This window comes from Elephantulus edwardii, unplaced genomic scaffold, assembly GCF_000299155.1.
Source record: "Elephantulus edwardii isolate Elephantulus edwardi_28Jun2011 unplaced genomic scaffold, EleEdw1.0 scaffold00111, whole genome shotgun sequence".
NCBI classification, from domain to species: Eukaryota; Metazoa; Chordata; class Mammalia; order Macroscelidea; family Macroscelididae; genus Elephantulus; species Elephantulus edwardii.
The window spans coordinates 11,448,993-11,469,482 of record NW_006399861.1 but is presented as its reverse complement, the minus strand read 5'-3'; the positions used below and the strand labels follow the sequence as shown (position 1 = coordinate 11,469,482).

The window sequence follows — 20,490 nt, the reverse complement described above, 5'->3', positions numbered from 1 at the left end:
AACAGAACAAAATATGGGGTGCATTTAGGATGTCGGTCCTCTTGTGCATGCTGCCACTGTTAAGGTCATCAGACTCACAGTGACTTTCAGCAATCCATTCTATAGGTAATCGTCTTCTTTGGCCTGTCCAAGGAAACCCAAACCTGCAGATGGCGGGCATGCATCCCATCCCCCACCTCCTACACAGGTGGCCAGTGGGGCATGCACCCCCCTCCCCATCGTGAGCAGCCACTGGGGGCGCACCACCCCATCCCACCACACGGGCACTCAGCGTGCGCACGGCCCCTCTTGTGCGGGTGGCTGGCAGTCGCCCGCTTCCCCCACAGCCACCATACTGGCTCCAAGAATTCTCTCCAGAGCAAGTCCACCTTGCGGCAGTGTAGTGGCTTCGCTGTACCAGTCTTGAGGAGGGCCAGTGCCCAGCATCCATCCTGGGTGAGGGAATCCATTCGTTCCGACTGTGGAAGCCTCAGGGAGCTGCAGTGGCTGGGCGGCGTGGTGTGGGCTCTGCAGGGGCGGGGGTTGAGAGCCACCACGAGACTCACCCATTTCTCCTTGGGAACCCTTCAATTCCTGTTGTTGAGCCTCCATCTTCACTGAGGGTCAGTTGTCAACTGTTTAAGTGTTCAATTATCAATAAGCCGAAGTCTGTGGAAGGCCATAATGGCCCTGCTTTAAGTGGTTTGCTGCTCCCGCAGCTCACCACGCTGTCTCTGCCTCTGCCACCATCTTGGATCTCCTATTTTTTTCTTTAAATAAAATGTTTATTTTGTACTGATTTACTTACAAAGTTTGTGTACATTGTGTTTCACACAGGGTCTTCCCCATTTCCTTTACTCACCCCTCCCTCCACCCATCAAATTGTGGGATCCTATGACCCACCCTTCTCCCCCTGTAATCTCATACACGTTTTACTAGTTTTCTATTTCTACAATAATGGTAATGTATAATATTTGTCCTTATGGGATTGAGTTAGTTCACTTAGCATGATGCTCTATAGTCCCTACCATGTGAGGTAGTAATTTATAAAATCATTGCTCCTGCATGTTACACACTATTTCATCGTGTGAATGTACCCTAATTTATTAATCCATTCCATTGTCGTTGGCATTTAGGGTGTTTCCATGTTCTTGCAATGATGATTAACACTGTTATGAACACTGATTTAAAAGTCTGCGTTTGTGCCTCAGTTCTCATTTTTTCAGGGTATTTTTGAGCCTATCTAACTCATTACAACCCATGAAAGGCAGAACAAAACACTTCCTGGTCCTGACTTGTTTTAGAGCAGACTTCTATGAATTGTATAGTTTTTGTTTGTTTGTGGTTTTTATGTGTATATTCAGATTATCAATTTTTTTCCCATTCCAAAGAAAGGTGGCCTAACGGAGTGTGAAAATTATCAAACAATATAATATGCAAGCAAGATTCTGCTGAAAATCATCCAAAAACGTTTGGAACAATATGTCAACAGAGAACTGCCAGATGTGCAGCCTGGATTTAGAAGAGATCACAGTACTAGGTATAGTATAGCTAATGTAAGATGGATCTTGGCAGAAAGCAGAGAATACCAGAAGAATGTCTATCTGTGATTCATGGACTATACAAAGGCTTTTGACTGTGTGAGTCACAACATGCTCTGGATGACTCTGAGAAGACTGGGAATCCCAGAACATTTATTTGATTGTGCTAATGCGAAACCTATACTTGGACCAACAGGCAGTCATCAGAACAGAGCAAGGAGACACTACATGGTTCAAAATCAAGAAGGGGGTCAGTCAGGGATGTATTCTGCCTCCATAACCTTTTCAATCTGTATGTAGAACAGATCATCTGAGACGCTGGGCTATACGAGGAGGAATGTGGCATCAGGATTGGTGGAAGAGTCATCAACAAACTGCATTATGCAGATGACACAACCCTGCTTGTTGAAACTGAGGAGGACCTAAAGCGCTTGCTGCCGAAGGTCAAGGACTGCAGCCTCCTATATGGATTGAAGCTCAACATCAAGAAAACAGAGATTCTCACCACTGGGCCAATTGGTAGCATCAGTATGGATGGTGAAGAGATTGAGATAGTTAACAGTTTTCATTTACTTGGCTCCACAATCAACACTCTTGGTAGCAGCAGCCAAGAAATCAAGAGACTAATTGCATTGGGAAAGTCAGCTGTGAGGGACCTCTCAAGAGTACTGAAGAGTAACGACGTCAGGCTGGAGACTAAGGTGCACCTGATCCAGGCTATCTATAGTCTTCGCAATTACGTGCGATGCATCGGAGAGTTGGACAGTGAATAGGGATGATAGAAAGAGAATTGATGCCTTTGAGCTGTGGTGCTGGAGAAGAGTGTTGACTATACTATGGACTGCTAGGAGAAAAAACAGGTTTGTCCTGGAGAAGGTGAAGCCGGAATGCTCCTTGGAGTCAAGAATTCTGAAGCTTCATCTGACATACTTTGGGCATTTTGCAAGGAGAGGGACATCATGTTTGGCAGAGTGGAGGGGTGGCAAAGGAGAGGACGACCTTTGATTAGATGGATCGATTCTGTGACTGGAGTGGTGGGAATGAGTGTGTTTGAGATGGCTAGGTTGGCACAGGATAGAACGACGTTTAGGGCTCTTGTACATAGGGTCGCTATGCGTCACAAGCAACTCGATGGCACATAAGAACAACAACAACAATAATGTGTATATTCATTATCATAAGTTTTATAAATTTTATCTTAAACTGGTTTATATACAACGTTCATATACATTGTTTTTAACACCAGATCTTTCCCCTTTCCTTTCCCCACCCCTCCCTCTACCCATCAAACTGTGTGGCCCTATGATTAAGTTTCCTCCCCTTTAGATTTGCATCACTTTTGTTGGCTAAATTTTTGTAAGTAAATGGACTGGCCTTTCTTTCTAATCCAATTAGCTCTGGAAGCACTTTTAGAACTTTCTTTTGGCCAAGAACAACAATCAACCCTTAGATTGATTCCTGGTGGATAGAACAGCAGATAATAAAAGTGTTCTATCACTGAAACACCACACTACTGTCAAGTCAATTCTGCCTCATAAGAACCCTTGATTGGGTTCTGGAATTGCAACACTAGGAGACAACAGATACATGGCCTTTGAATTTGCAGGACAACTTGCTGAAAAAACTGCAGAACCTTATTAGATAGTAAGAAAAACTCAAGGTATTTTGTTGTAAACACAGAGAATACTCAGGGATGCATCCTACTGTGTCATAACTATGTCAATACTGTTTGAAGTGTAAATTTCACACTGTGAGGTCCTGACACCGTGAATAGTGAAGTACGAATAGTGAGGTTTGCTGTCATTAGTGGATACTTAGCAGTTAGAGAGGACAAAGGTGGAGCCAGGCCAGGCCTGAGAGTATTCCATAGTAAGGAAAGACTCACTCTTCACCTGGTACTCTCAATCAGGTGCCACTGGGATTGAAGACCGCTTGCAAGATGGAGTCCCTGAAACCATTTTAAAATTGCGCCAAGCAGGCCTTCAGATTTGGGTCCTTACTGGTGACAAGCAGGAGACAGCCATCAACATTGCTTATGCTTGCAAACTGCTGGACCAGAACGAGGAAGTCATCACCTTCAATGCTGACTCCCAGGTATGTCAATTTCAAGGTATCTTTTGGGCAGCTTCTCTGAGCATGTGGTCTCCACTTTCTATTTGCACCTATATTGAGTTTCTGAGGCTTGGAAACTAGTTATCAGTCACTGCCTCAGAGGGGGAAACATTTTGGAGAGAATTTATTCAACAGAAAGCATACCTGGCCTCAATGATGCATAGTTGAACCTACTTCCCCATCGGATCATTTCAAAGTCCTCAAATGTCCTTCATTCCTCTTGGTTCTGATGATTTCTGAGACTCTCATTCTTTTATTATCTTATCAGATTTGAGATGTACCAATCAGATGTTTTATAGATGTCATTCTATTACAATGTCTGATGTTTTTTCCTGTGTTTAGACTAAGGTGACTGATTTTGGAAAGGAATACCCCTGAGGTAACATTTTCATCACACTCTTTCATGACTTGTCCCCGTTAATGGTAATCTCGATTATATTCATGAGGTCAGTCAGATTTCTTCACTGGAATGTTATTTTCTTTCCTTTTCATATCATACTTTTTGGAAAGAAGTCACCAGATGCAGTTCACACATATGAATTGTAGAGTTATATCCCACCTTTCCTAGCGCAAAATATCTCTGCAAATTATTTTAAACCCAGTGAGTTTTGGGTTTATTATGGTTCAGTTTTGTTCTTCACATACTCCTTTTTCCCCTCGCAAGACTTTATCTCTTTAAATTTCAAGAATACTTAACATCATTTCTTAGAGCTGTTTTTAATTTTTTTTAAATTATTATTAATTTTAATGAAAATTTACAGAGACTTTGGATTTCTATTCATTCACTGTTGCACTTGTCTCCCTGCCCTCCTCTCCCCCCATTTGCTCTTCTCTTTGAAAAGTAAAAGAAAAATTATTTCATTGTTATACAATCCTTCCCTCCAAGTCCCCTGCACTATGCAGCCTTCGTTCTGGATTCCTGTCATGACAATAATACCTAATCACATATCCCTTTTAAGTAGTTCTCTCCTTCATCTGTTTCAGTGCAGTATACATTATTTATCCCATCTTTCTCAGTCTCCCCCCAAGCCTGATGTCAGTCCCATTTTATAACAGTGGCACTATGCAGTATTTGTTCTTTTATAACGGAGATATTTCACTCAGCATGATGTCCTCCAGGGTCACCCATTTTGAATAACATTGCATGAGTTCCTTGTTTTTCAATGCAGCATAGTATTCCATTGTAGGAATATACCACAGCTTCTCTCTCCAATCGTTTGTTGATGGACACTTGGGTTGTTTCCAATTCTTTGCGATTGTGAACAAAGCAGCAATAAACATGAATGTGCATATATATGCTTGGGTGGCAGTTATGGTTTCTTTGGGGTGTATTCCCAGTAGTGGAATTGCTGGGTCAAATGGTATTTCTATTTGCAACTTTTTTAAAAATTAATTTCAATGAACATCTACAGAGATTTTGGATTTCCATTCATTCATTGTTGCACTTTTCTCCCCGCCCACCCCACCCCCACCCCCAGTTTGCTCTTCTCCTTGAAAAGCAAAAGAAAAACTCCTTCATTGGTCTACAATCCCCCCCGCACACCCCACCCCCACTCCGAGTATACTCCACTCTGCAACCCTCATTCCAGACACTTATGATAATCATAATGCCCTATAATATATTACTTTTAAACTATTCTCTCCCTCATCGGCTTCAGTGTAGTAAACATAATTTATCCAGTTTTTCCTCAGTCTTACCCGCACCCTGATGTCAGCCTCATTCTACAACAGTGGCACCATATAGTATTTGTCCTTTTGTGACTGAGATATTTCACTCAGCATAATGTCCTCCAGGATCACCCATTTTGAATAATATTTCATGAGTTCCCAGTTTTGCAACTTTTTGAGAAAGCACCATACTGCCTTCCATAGTGGTTGTACCATTTTACACTCCCACCAACAGTGAACAAGGGTTCCAGTTTCTCCACAACCTCTCCAGTTGTTTGCTGTTCTTTTATATTTTGCTATTCTTATTGGGGTGAGATGATATCTCATAGTTGTTTTTATTTACATCTCTCTTAGAGCATTTTTCAGTGCTGCTCAAAAGCCTTTGCCACCTAATTCTAGTATCTGTTAATTTGGCATTAGTTTCTAGTGATTATCTTCCCATAGGAATTAAGATTTTCCTGATTCATTTAATGCTGAAAAAGTTTGGATTATGTTGTTGTTGTTGTTGTTGATTGCCGTCAAATCAAGCACAATTCATCTCGACCTTATCAACAAAAGGCCCGAAGCCCCTCTACAACTATAGACATATATCAAAGTTCATAGAGATTCTGGAGGCATGTTGTTTAGGAAGTGGATGCCACTCCTACTTCCAATGGATTATATTATGGACATATTAAATATTTAACACTCTGGGTCTTTTAAAACTCAAATACATTGATAGATTCTTATTATATACCATTGATTCAGAACCAACTCATAGGTGGTTGTTCAAAGGCAGTAAATTGTATGGGAGGAGATTGTCTATCTTTCTTCCACAGAGCAGATGATGAATTAAAAACAATCTGTTTGCTTTTGGGTTGACAGCAGAAGTCCTTACCACTAAATTACCAGAGTAGAATATTGATAGTTGTTAAGCAGGTAATCGATTATATTGTATTCAGGCTATGCATTTTTAGCACATTCAAGGTGCTAATTTTCATTTCATTTTTGCATTAAAAGCTTTTTCTATTAGGATCTTTCTCATATGCTTAAAGCCTGTGAAGGTACAACCTTGAATTCAAATCTCAAAGCCTTTGTTATGCTATTTAGGATTTTGTGCAAGTGTGCACAAGTCATAGGTGAGCACCACATTCATGAACACTGTGTCTTTCTTTAGCCAAGTCTCTCCCTCTTCAGTTTTCTAGTAATTTGATTCCCTAGGATATTACCTTTTCAATTCTCACAAGGAATTGAAGTTTCTGCTCTACTTCTCACTTTCTATGCCTACACCTTGCATCCAGAACCAAATGGTGGGAGGATAAAGAAAGGAAAAATTACTTTTTTGAGGTTATTCTCTTAGAAAAAGGAAAGGTTAATCTCCTTCAGAGTGCTTGGCTGTAGTCAAGCTGTTGTTTTTGCTGCTGCTGCCATAGCCCATCATACCCTGTATTTTCATCTGGATACTTCCCTTCCTCCCTCCATCCACCAAACTATACAAACCTGTGGTTTAACCTCTGTCATCCTCACCCCTTCCTCCATGTTTTACTAGTGATCTTTCTTTTCTTACAATAATGGTCTTCAGCAGTATTTGTCCTTATGTGACTGAGTTAGTTCACTCAGCATAATGCTCTCTAGCTTCTCCAAAGTCATGTAGTATTTTTTGAAATTGTTACTCCTTAATGCTGCGTAGTATTCCATTTTGTGAACGTACCACAATTTCTCAATCCACTCAGGTATGTTTCAACATTTGGGCTGTTCCCATGTTCCTGTGATGGTGAATAACACTGCTGTGAACATTAGTGTACAATTATCCTCTTTGTGTCTCAAGTCTCATTTCCTTGGAGTATATATCTAGGAGTGGAATAGCTGGATCAAATAAAGTTTCTATGTTCAACTTTTTGAGGAAATGCCAAACCCTTTCCAGAGAAGTTGTAGATCAAACTCGTTCTTGCAGTCACCATGTCAATCCAACATAAACTTTATATTTCCATTAAGGCCTTCCCTTGTTACCACTATCCAAAGGATCCCTGGCGGTAGAGTTCACAGGCTGTTGTGCTGGTGGCCCAAAGGTAGTACCTCTCTGGTAATTTGAATCCACCAACATCTCTATGGGAGAAAGATAAGCAATCTCCTTCCATATGATTTACAGCCTTTGAAAACTCATGGATGGGGCAGCTATAAGTTAGTTCCAGCACAACAACAGTGAGTGGTCTTTAGCATCATTGATTAGTTGCTACTGTCTTCCCTTTCTCCTGTTCTAGAAGCAGATCTTTCCCTCTCTATACCCTATAACACATTTTTCCCATTTTTATTTTATATAGGTTTGCATACAAAATTTGTGTACATTGTGTTTCACATTTTAATTCATTAACATTGAGTTTCATACAATCATTTCCAAATGTTGTATTTTATAAAATTAATCATCATTGTACTATGCCCATGATTACCTTCCCTTTTCAGGCCCCACTGAATTTTTCCCCTTTCCTTTATCCCAACTACCTCCACCCACCAAATTGCATGACTTCATGATTTGTCCCTTGCCCACCCTCACCACTGTGCTCACACCTTTGCCCCTTGAATTTTCATCCACATTTTACTAATAATCCTTCTATTTTAGAATATGGCCTTATGCAGTATTTATCTTTATGAGATTGAGTTAATTCACTGAGAATATTTCTCTCCAGTTCAAGTTATGTAGTGTTTTTTTCAAAATCACTGCTCCTGAGCAGCACATTTTATTAAAAAAAAATTTGGGTAGGAAATCTGCAAGGACAGTGGAGGGAGTGCTGGGCCAGGACTTGTGACCCAGCCACCCCACACCCATTTGGGCCCTCGGGCCAGGAAGACAATCATATATGCCACATCTATAATATTTATAAGATTTATCAATCTTCCCTGAAATACTCATATACCATTGAGGATTAAGTTACTTGGAGAATCAAACTGGTCTGGCCTGACTACGTGGGGCCCACTAACTCAAACAACACTGAGAACCTGAGCATATCCAAAGAGTAGGGAAACTAATTCAGAAAGAGAACAACAGACTTCCTCCTTCATTATTTAGGTTTCCCCGAGCCCCTCCCGACATGTATCACTATGCACTTCCTCCCTCCCCACTCACGTGAGCTTTGGAGTGTGCATGCACCCTCCACACATCTGCTCTTGTTCCTGCCCAACCTTCTCTTAGAACAATGACGTCAAATCAAAAACCAGTTACCACCTCAGGCACGAAGAACACTGCCATAACAAGGGCCCATAGAAAGAAGAGCGCTTCACTTGTCCCACAAAGCCCAAAGCAAGATATCAACCCCCAAAGAAGACACAGTAGCAATGGATTTCTTAAAGACAGAAAGCCTGATGGAACTTTCTGACACTGATTTTTTTAAAAAAATGATAGAATATTTTCAATGGATGAAAAAGAAACTTAATGAATTACAGGACAGTGCTAGAAAAGATCAGGAGGAGCTTAAAAAAACAATCCAAAATAATGCAGTTTTTTCTAGCTTTTCTGTAATGAAGTTTGTAGTCCTTGGTTTTTGTCCTAGGTCCATGATCCACCGTGAGTTGGTTTTTGTATATGGAGTGAGGTGTGGATCTTGCTTGAGTCTTTTGTAGATACTTTTCCAATTTTGCCAACACAATTTGTTAAAAAGGCTGTCATTTCCCCACTTGACTGATTTCATCTCCTTGTCAAAAATCAGTTGACAGATGGAGTGGTCTAAGGATTCTAAATTCTATTCCATTGATCTATATGTCTGTCATTGTACCAGTACCATGCTGTCATTACCACCACGGGAGTGTAGTAGGATTTGAAATCAAGGATTGAGATACCTCCTACATTTCTTCTATTTTTAAGGAGTGCTTTAGTTATTTGGGGCTTCTTTCCATTCCAAATGAAACTGGAGATTGCCTTTTCCATCTCATTGAAGAATGGGATTGGTATTTGTATTGTGATCGCATTAAAGTGTAAATTGCTTTTGGTAGTACTGCCACTTTCACAATATTGAGTCTTCCTATCCACTTCTCCAGGTCTCTTTTTGTTTCTTGTAGTAATGTTTTGTAATTTTCTTTGAATAGATCCTTTGTGCTTCTGGTTAAATTTATTGCCAAGTATTTAACCTTGTGATTAGCTATTGTAAAGGGTATTGTTTTTCTTAGTTCAGGCTCTGTATTCTCTTTGTCCCTGTAGAGAAATCCAACTGATTTTTGTATGTTGATCCTATATCCTGAAACCTTGCTAAAATAATCCACTATGTCCAATAGTTTTCTTGCTGAGTCTTTAGGGTTTTCTAAGTTAGACTATCATGTCATCTGCATAGAGAGATAATTTTACCTCCTCTTTGCCAATTTGGATACCTTTTATTCTCTTATCTTATTGCTATCGCTAAGACTTCCAAAACAATATTGAATAAGAGAGGTGATAGTGGGCATCCTCGCCTAGTTCCTGTTCTTAAAGGGAATGCCTTTAACCTCTCTCCATTGAGAATAATGTTAGCTCTCGGGTTTTCAAAAATACTTTTTACTATGATGAAGAAATTCCCCTCTAATCCTATTTTATTGAGTGTTTTAATCAGGAAAGAGTGTTGCATTTTGTCAAAAGCCTTTTCTGCATCAATTGATAGGATCATGTGGTTCTTGTTCTTTGCTTTGTTAATGTGATGAATTACATTGTTTTCCTTATGTTGAATCATCCTTTCATTCCTGTTATGAATCCCACTTGGTTACAGTGAATTATTTCTTTGATGTATAATTGGATTCTATTGGCCAGTATTTTATTCAGAATTTTTGCATCAATGTTCATGAGAGATATTGGCCTAGTTTTCTATTTAGGTGGAGTCCTTTCCTGGCTTTGGTATCAAAGATATGTTTGCTTTATAGAATGAGTCTGGGAGGATTCCATCCTCTTCTATTTCCTGAAATAATGTCTGTAGAATTGGTAACAGTTCTTTTCTGAATGTTTGATAAAATTATCTTGTAAAACCATCTGGTCCAGGGCTTTCTTTGGTTGGAAGTTGTTGTATGACCTTTTCAATTTCTTCTTTTGGAATGGGTTTGTTCAGATGTTCAATTTCGGTTTGCATCAGTTTAGGTAGGTTGTGCATTTCTAAGTATTTGTCCATTTCCTCTAGGTTTTCATATTTGTTTGAGTATAGTTTTTCATAATACTCTAATGTTAGCTTTTTTATTTTAGTTGTATCTGTTGTGATGTTGCCTGATTCATCTCTTATTCGGATTATTTGTGTCTTCTTCTTTTCTTTTGTGAGTTTTGCTAGTGTTTTATCGATTTTCTTGACCTTTTCAAAGAACCAACTCCTAGTTTTGTTGATAGTTTCAATTGTTTTTCCTATCTCATTTATTTCTGCTCTAGTTTTTATAATTTTCGTTTTTTCAAAAGGTGTGGGGTTTTATTGCTGTTTTTCAATTTGCTGGAGATATTGGGTTAGAGAGTCAATAGTCTGCTTTCCCTGCCTTTTGATGTGTTCCCTTACTGCTATAAATTGACCTCTGATTACTGCTTTGGCTGTTTTCCCATAGGTTTTGGCAAGTAGTGTTTTCATTGTGGTTTGTTTCAAGAAACTTTCTAATTTCATTTTTTATTTCTTTTAGTTCCAAGTCATTTTCAAGCAAGGTGTTGTTCAGCTTCCAAATGTATTGTTTTTTCTCCTTTATTAATTTCTCCTATTAGTAATTTCTAATTTTGTAGCATTATGGTCTGAAAAGATAGTTTGTATTATTTCTATGTGTTTTTTTTAATTTCTTGATGGTTGCTTTGTGACCTAGAATGTGATCTATTCTAGAGAATGTTCCATACACATTGGAGAAGAAGGGTATACTGTGCTTTTTGGGGGTGCATTAGCCTATAAATATCTATAAGGTCAAGTTGGTTTATTGTGTGGTTTAATCCTTCAGTATTTCTGTTGAGTTTTTTTTTTCTGGTAGTTCTATCTTTTCTTGAGAGGGGTGTATTGAAGTCTCCAAGCACTATAGTAATGTTGTCTATTTCATTTTTCAGTTTTGTTAATGTTTGTTTTATGTATTTTGCTGGTCTTTCATCTGGTGCATAGATATTTATTATTGTTACGTCCTCTTGTTCTATTGGCCCTTTCAGCATTATGTAGTGACCTTTCTTGTTCTTTGTGATGATTTTTACATTGATACTTATTTTATCAGAGATTAATACCACTATCCCTACTCCTGCTCTTTTCTGGTTGCCATTTGCTTGGTATATTTTTCCCCACCCTTTCATGTTTAGCCTGTCTTTAACTTCATTTTTCAGGTTTGTCTCTTGTAGACAACACATTGATGGATTTTAATTTTTTTTATCCTATCTGCTACTCTCTTTCTCTTCACTGGTGCATTTAAACCATTCATGTTCAGTGTGACTATTGAGAGTTTAGGTTTTATTGCTATCATTTTGTTGAGTTCTTTTTGGTGTTATTGCTAGTTGCTTTGGACCATGTAGCTTTCTGTGGTATGTCTGTAAGAAGGACATCTCTGAGTCTCTCCAGCAATGCTGATCTTGTTTTTACAAACTCTTAGGTTCTGCTTTTATGTAAATATCTTGATATCTCCTTCATATTTGATGGATAATTTTGATGGGTACAGTATTCTTGGTTGACAGTTGTGTTCCTTGAGTGTTTGATATATGTCCTTCCACTCTCTTCTTGCCTGCATGGTTTCAGCTGAGAAATTGGCACTTAATCTTATCTGTTTTCCCTTATAAGGTTACTTTTTTTTTCTCCTTTGCTGTTTTCAGGATTCTCTCCTTATCTTTGGTTCTGGCAAATTTAACTATGATATGCCTTGATGTTTTTCTTTTGGGGTCTAATCTATATAGTGTTCGCTGAGCTTCCTGAATACATATTCTCTCGTTCTTCATTATGCCTGGGAAATTTTTCTGTAGTAATTCTTCCACAACTTTTTCATTACCTTTACTTGCTTCTTCCTTTCCTGGGATTCCCATGATGCACATGTTATTTCTCTTGATGGTGTCCCACATTATTCTTAGGTTTTCTTCTTTTTTCCTTCTTTTCTGAGCTTGCTTTTTGCTCTAGCAGATCTGTGGTGACAATTCTGTCTTAAATTTCACTGGTTCTGTGTTCCATCTCTTCAACTCTAATCATGTGTCCCTCCATCATGTTGACAGCCTCTGAAACATTGGACCTTATATTTTGAATAGTGGTTTCTTGTTTTTCCAGTGCCGCTAATGTCTCGTTTGTTTTCTCTGCAATGTTCTACACTCTTTTTTTGAGCTCTCCTGGGTTTTGCCTGTAGTATCCTGTAATTCATCAACTTCGTCTTTCATCCATTGAATATATTCAATCACTCCTCTTTTAAATTCTCTGTCAGAAAGTTCCATCAGACTTTTTGGCTTCAGAAAATCCACTGATACTGTGTCACCCTTTGGGGGGTGACATCTTGCTTTGCTCTGGTGTATTGTGTGGGATAGCTTGCTTTCTTCAAGACATTGATATGTTCTTGATCTGAAGACAATGCTGTATTGATCAGTTGGGCAGCTATCCCACTTGTGTGTTTCTCTGAACTTCTGGCTTCAGAAATGTCAGTTCAGAGCCTGTGAGGGCAATCTCTTGTTGGTAAGACAGGTCAAGGTGCTCCCGATTAATTGCTAGTTGATTGCTCAGACCCGTAGGCACCTGTGTGGAGCCAAATGGGGTGAGACAGGCACAGGGGTGGGGTGATCACAAGGGCAGATCAAACACTTGGGAGACCTCACTCAAACCTCTGCTGTCTGAGTGTGCTCACGATTGGGGTTCCTACTCAAATTCCCGCTGTCCGTTTCCCACCCAGTGGTTTTTTCAGTGTTCCCTGCCCAGTGGGACTTAGGGTCCTGGATCCAACTGGACCCGAAAAGTCAAGGTCAAATTCCCACTGACCCACTAGCCTCTGGCTGGTCTGCAGAGTCCACAAAAGCCAGCCAGTGGCTGGCTCGTTTCTGAGCAGTCAGTGTGGCCCAAGAGAGCTTGACCAAATTCCCCACCAGTAGGCATGACACGCCCTTGGGTGCTCTCCTAGGTAATCAGCAGTGCCCCAGAGAACCTAGTCAGGATCCTACCGACCTTTCTCTCCCCAGATTAGTTCCACAACAGCTCAGCTGGTGGTTCCGGGTGATGGTTGGATCCGTGATGGTGCCCTGGGGTCACAGGACTGTGGCGGGGGCTGAGGTGCATGGTTGTGGTGCTTCAAGGTGGGTCAGGGGAAGGGGGAGGAAGCAAGAGGCTGGGGGTGGGGCGGGAGCACAGGGCTTGGACACTACAACCAGGAGGCAGGGGGCCGGGCTTGGTGCTGCTGGGGGTTTAATGCAGGAGCACCCTGCGTGGTGGGGTCACTCAGGCACAGGCTGCAGGGAGGTAACACAGTGGCAGGCAGTCGTCACTCCTCTGGGGTCACACGGTGGTCGGTGGTGGTCGCTCCTCTGGGGTTCCTCGGTGGCTGGCAGGCAGTTGTTCCTCCAGGGTCTCTTAGAAGCTGGGAGCAGTCAGTTGCTCCTCTGGAATCACAGGGTGGCAGGCGGTTGCTCCCTACTTGCTCCTGGTGGATGGGTTCCACAGTGACTTGACTGGTGTCTTTTGGCTGGGACTCAGCTGTCCTGTGTGTGATTCAAATTCCAGCTCTCTGGCTGCACTGGGTTCCAGCTGCGCTGGTTTCGGCCGATGTTTTTCTTTTTGGGTCGAGTCTATTTGGTGGTCTCTGTGCTTCTTAAATGTGGATTTCCCCATTCTTCAGAATACCTGGGAAATTTTCTTCTAGTGCTTCTTCCACAATTGTCTCAGTAATTTCCCTGTCACTCCCGAGTTCTGGAATTCCAATTTTATGTCATTCCACATAAATTTAATGTTTTCTTCATTTTCTTTATGTCTCGTCTCTAATTTTTCTTCAAATATGTTTCTAGTGAGGCTCTTGTCTTCCAGTTCACTGACTCTCTGTTCCTTCTCTTCAGTTCTAATTTTTTATCCTACCAGCATGTTGGACACTTCTGCCATTTCAGTCTTAATATTCTGGATTGCATTTTCATGCTTTTCTGTTATTTCCAATTCTGTGTTGGCTGCACCCTCTATGTCTTGTGATGATTTTTTAATTTCTTGTACCTCTATCTGTTCTATAATTTTTTTCTTCCATCTTTTGTATTTTCACCCATATTTGTTCAAGTTTCTCTTCATCCATATATTTCATCTGGATTGTTGTCTTTGAAGTATTTGCTCTCTTATTGACTTCCATTGTTTCTTCCCACATTTGCATCTTTTTCTGTAGCTGATCAAATAACTCTACATCAACATATTTATTCCAGTTCTCTTTATTCAGGGTATTCATTGGGTCTGCTTTTTAAGATAAGGGTTATTTTGTATTCTCATAATGGCTGATGTGTATTGCTGCTTCTTTGACATTATGGGAGTCTTTTCTTGGTAGATATTGGGCTGTTATAACTATAAAAGTACCCAAGGTACAGCAAAGTTTTGTGAAGCACTTATATATTTGTGCTCCCTTCTTGGCATAAGGCCTGCAAAGCCAAGGGCCAAACAGCAGGGTCCCCCCACCCCCACCCAGTGTACTGAATGACCAAGGAGGAAGCCTGTTGTTCTCTTCTGGAAGTGACTTCTTGCCTCCATCAAGGTGTCTAGGACCTCCCTCTTGCTTGAGTTAAGGAGTCCTGTGTGGTCAAGATAGAAGTTTTTTCCCCCCAAATAACTGTGGGAGCAGTGCTGGCAGCACAGTCCTACCCCGTGGTCCAGCTTCCTGCTCTGCAGTCCTCCTTCCTGCCCACAGTCCTGCTTCCTCCTGTGCAGTCCTACCTCCTGCTTAAATGTGATTTTAATGAAAGTTTACAGAAAGGTTGGATTTTCATTTCTTCATTGATACACATTCTCTTCCTTCTCTCTTCTTTTCCCCTGCCCCAGTCCCCTTTGCAATGTACCTCTTATTCCAGATTTTTGCCATACATATAATGCCTAATCATAAATTTCTTTCAGTTAGTTCTTCCCCTCCTCTGTTCTAATGCGTTGCTCATAATCTATGCACTCTATTATCTATTCTCCTCCCAAATCCCCATTTTATTACAGCCCTGCTTTATAACAGTTGCGGTATGCAGCATTTGTCCTTTTGTGGCTGAGATATTTCACTCAGGATAATGTCTTCCAGGCTTACCCATGTTTTGTAGTGTTTTAAAACTTTACTGTTTTTCTTTTCTTTTTCTAAGTGGACAGATTATTATTATTATTATTAATTTCAATGATCATTTACAGAGACTTTGGATTTCCATTCATTCATTGTTGTGCATTTCTCCCCTCACTACCCTCCCCCCCAGTATACTCCCCTATTGGAAAAGTAAAAGAAAAATTCTTTCATTGGTATACAATCCCTCCCACCAAGTCCACTCCACTATGCAGCCTTCACTCTGGACTCCCATCATGACAAAAATAACTAATCACATATCCCTTTTCTCCCTCAACTGTTTCAATGTAGTATACATTATTTAACACATCTTTCTCAGTATCCCCCCAACCCCGATGTCAGTCCTGTTTTACAACAGTGACACCATGCTGTATTTGTCCTTTTGTGACTGAGATATTTCACTCAGCATAATTTCCTCCAGGGTCACCAATTTTGAATAATCTTGCATGAGTTCCTTGTTTTTCAATGCAGCATAGTATTCCATTGTGGGAATATACCACAGCTTCTCTATCCATTCATTTGTTGATGGGCACTTAGGTTGTTTCCAACTCCTTGCTATTGTGAACAAAGCTGCAATAAACATGAGTGTGCATATATCTGCTTGTGTGGCAGTTATGGTCTCTTTAGGGTATATTCCCAGTAGTGGAATTGCTGGGTCAAATGGTATTTCTATTTGCAACTTTTTGAGAAAGTGCCATACCACCTTCCACAATGGTTGCACCATTTTACTCTTCCACCAACAGTGAATAAGGGTTCCAGTTTCTCCACAACCTTGCTAGCATTTGTTGCTTACTGTTCTGTTAAATTTTGCTGTTCTTACTGACTTCACTGTTTTTCAATATTGCATAATATTTCATTGTGTGAATTTACCACTGTGCTGTGTTTTTTTTTTCTTATCCATTCGTTTGTTGATGGGTACTTGGGTTGCTTCTATCTCTCAATAAACTCAATAAACATTAGTGTGGATACATCTGTTTGAGTCGTGGCTCTGATTTGTTTAGGGTATATTCTCAGTAGTGGAATTGCTGGATCAAATGTTATTTCTATTTCCAACGTTTTTAGAAAATCCAAGACCACCTTCAATATTGGCTTTACTCTTTTACCTTCCCACCAGTTGTGAATAAGAGTTCTTATCTCTCCACAACATTGCCAGCATTTGTTGTATGCTTCCCTGTTGAACTTAGTTGTTGCTGCTGGATCCAATAGCACTTTTGCACTTAAGAAGCTCACTAAGATCACAGTTATGTGTATCTGTGGTTGTTATGGGCCATTGAATTGCTTGCAACTCATGGCAAACCTATCTACAACAGCTCTGAACCCTACTGTATCCTGAGCCAACCTTATAGTCTCTGACACACCTACTCCCATTACCCCCATTCACTGAATCAATCCATCTGACCAAGGGTTTTCTTCTCTTGCTCTGTCCCTCCACCCTCCCAAGGATGTTGTCCCTCTCCAAGGACTGGTCACTCCTTGCAACATGCCCAAACTATGTCAGACAATGCTTCAGAATCCTTGCCTCCAAGGAGCAGCTTGGTTTCAACCTCTCTAGAACAAAACTGTTTCTTTGCCTAGCAGTCCATGATATATTCAATACTCTTCTCCAGCACCACAGCTCAAAGACATCAATTCTCCTTATATCATCCTGTCACTGTCCACCTTTCTGAAGCATAACAAGTAATTAAAAAGACCATGGCCTGGCTCAGATACACCTTAGTCTCCAGACTGACATCATTGCCCTTCAGTACTTTGAAGAAATCCCTGACAACCGACTTCCCCAATGCAATTTGTCTTTTGATTCCCTGACTCTTGGTACCAAGAGTGTTGATTGCCAAGCAAACTGAAGCTGTTAACAATCTCAATCTCTTCACCATCTATCATGATGCTGCCAATCTGCCCAGTGGTGAGACTCTTCGTTTTCTTGATGTTGAGCTTCAATCCATATTGAAGGTTACAGTCCTTGACCTTCTAAAGTAAGCATTTCAGGTCCTCCTTAGTTTCAGCAAGCAAGTTTGTGTCATCTGCATAACACAGGTTGTTGATGAATCTTCTTAAACTCCAAGCCTTCAGATAATCTGTTCTACATATCGATTGAAAAAGTAAGGAGATAGGATATATCCCTGGTGTACACTCTTCCTGATTTTTTTTATTTCATATTGGTTTACTTACAAAGTTCATAAAGTTTGTATACATTGTTTTTTCACACAAGATCTTTCCTGATTTTGAATCATGCAGTGCTTCCTTGCTGTGTTCTGATAACCGCCTCCTGGTCCAAGTAGAGGTTTCACATAAGCATAATCAAGTATTCTGGGATTCCCATTCACAGTTTGTGTGATCTAAATGGTCAAGTTCCTTTGTATAGTCAATGAAACACAGATATACATTCCACTGTTACTCTCTGCTTTCAGTCAAAACCCATCTAACATTAGTTATAATATCCCTAGCACCACAGCCTCTTCTAAACCCAGCCTGCACATCTGGCAGTTCTCTATTGATGTTTCAGTCACTTTTGCATAATCTTCAACAGAATCTTACTTGCATGTGGTATTAATTATATTGTTCAATATTTTCTGCACTCTCTCAGGTCATCTTTCTTTGGAATGGGAACAAATATGAATCTTTTCCACTCAGTCGGCCAGGTGCTTGTCCTCCAGATTTCTTGGTACAACTTGGTGAGCACTTCTATTTGCTGAAAATATGTCAATTGGTATGCTGTCAATTCCTGGGGCCTTGTTTTTTGCTAGTTCTTTCAGACCAACTTGAACTTCTTCATCATCACAGGCTTTTGCTCATGCATTGTTTCATTAAATTTCTGTGTCAGACAATTTTTATTGGTACATTGACTCTGTATACTCCTTCCATCTTCTTTTAATGCTTCCTGGATCATTTCATATTCTGCCCAAAGCATCCTTAAGTACTGCAACTCAAGGCTTGAATCTACTATCTGTATACCTCTCCAGAGGCAGTGACTGTGTCTTCCTGTTCTTCTTTTCTTTGTCTTGTTCACTTCTGCATAATGAGGTTCTTCCTAAGTTCTTGTTGAACACACCTGAATCTCTATGAGACACTAAAGATCAAATTACGGTAAACCCATCTTTCCTTAATGAAAATTTCCTATGTTTACAGTCTGTCTATTGGTATGCAAACAATCTTGTAACTTTGATAATGAACAGTGAGAGATTTTTAAATAAAACCTCTTAATATGTTTTGTCATTGGGGAAAAAAAACCCCTCATTCCCAACCCAATGGGTTTACTATCCACCAAGCTTGAGAATATCAGAGATCTTGAAGATGAACTATGATAGGGCAAGGATCTGTTGTTCTTAGGTTTGCTATGAGTTATAATTGCAGTGTTGTCACCTAACAGCAACAACAACAACCCTTATTAAAAAAACTAAAAAAATTAAAAACCAAACAGTGCAAGCAGATTAGGTTTACTACCTTGAAAAGGAAGAATTCCTCCTTTCCTATATCAGCAACATTGTCAACAGAAAACCAAATCCACTTAGCTCATACCTTCTTCTAATAGTTCTAGCATCAAGAGTCTATCCACAAGTATTGCTTCTATACTATGGAGCTTGCTGATTAATTGCAATAGCTACATTGCAATAGCTACGCATAATTCACAGACAATATTCTTTGTCAAATGACTTATTAGGGAAATAAATGGTTTCAACTCTGGTTAGAAACACTCAGGATACAATTCATCAATTTGATCTGCTTCTTCTCAACCATGTACAATGGCAAGCCCTTCTCTGATCCTCAGTCTTGCAGACTTTAGATCTACCCTGCTCAGATAAATGTTACAATACTCTTCTAGTTCTGTCAATTATATACCAACCCAACCCCACCAGTAAACAGAGGCCTGAAAGCTCTAGCTCCCTAAATCAGTAGATCTAGTCAGCTCTGTCTTACACAGATTTCTGTGCTTTGCTATTTCTAGGCAGTGGACATTTTAGCTAATTTCATGGACTGTAGTCGTTTACATTTAAAGAGGAGTTGAGGAGTCATTTAGGTCTGTAGTGGCACAACTTGTGGTTGTTGTCACCTCCCTCATGTCATTTCAGGAAACATGTGCAGCCCTGCTGAACCAGTGCCTCCGCTACATGCAGTCCAGGGGCTCTGACAGCACCATAGAGAAGACCTCAGGGAGCATCAGTGTGGCCTTCTCACCCCTCTGCCTGCCTTCCATGTCCACATCATCTAACACTAGCCTGAGCCTTGTGATGGATGGGAGGAGTCTGGCTTATGTTCTGGAAAAGAGCCTAGAAGACAAGTTCCTCTTTCTAGCCAAGCAGTGCCGTTCAGTCCTATGCTGTCGCTCAACACCACTGCAGAAAAGTATGGTGGTAAAACTGGTCAGAAGCAAGCTCAAGGCCATGACGTTGGCAATAGGTAAGTACTGCTCCAGCCTGCCTCTCCTGTTGCACTTCCCCCTTCCTGTGCCCTTGCAGCCTGAACTAGATGATGGGAGAGTGTTACATCAGTTTTCTCCTGTTTGTAAAATCACACCCAGTATGAGATAACAGGCAACATGTCCCACAAGCAGCAAAGGGTAACAACAGCTGTGGGTACATCTTCTTGTTAATTGTCATTGAGTCATTTCCATTCATGGTGACTCCAGATGCACAGAGTGGAACTGTTCTCCATGGAATTTTCAGGAATGTGACTATTAGAAGCCAATTTCCAGGCTTAGATGAGTTCACACGCTGGCTTTTGGTAGTCAAGGCCAACCTTTTGTCACCTAGAGACTCCAGTACACATCTTGGAGGATCAGAGGTCAGTGATAAGATGCTTCTATTGTGGTTTTGTTTTGCTTTGTTTTGTTTTGTTTTGTTTTGTTTTGTTTTGTTTTGTTTTGTTTTGGTAGCAGGGAGAATAGATACCTGCCAGTCCCAGGTAGTCATAGCCACAGCACAGAATACTTTCCACTCAGCATAAGGCAGGACAAATGGGACCCCAAGAGTGAAAGCCAACATCCTTTAATTCATTCCTCTCTCTCTCTCTCTCTCTCTCTCTCTCT

General features: G+C 40.4%; 1 protein-coding gene across 1 annotated transcript in view; it reads left to right on the top strand.

The window, feature by feature from the left end:
• Positions 1–20,490, top strand: part of LOC102848552 (probable phospholipid-transporting ATPase VA-like) — a 664,838-nt gene that overhangs the window by 502,851 nt on the left and 141,497 nt on the right. Inside the window, 2 exon segments of the mRNA XM_006892177.1 lie at positions 3,430–3,614; positions 19,535–19,862. Coding sequence (XP_006892239.1) covers positions 3,430–3,614; positions 19,535–19,862 — 513 coding nt within the window.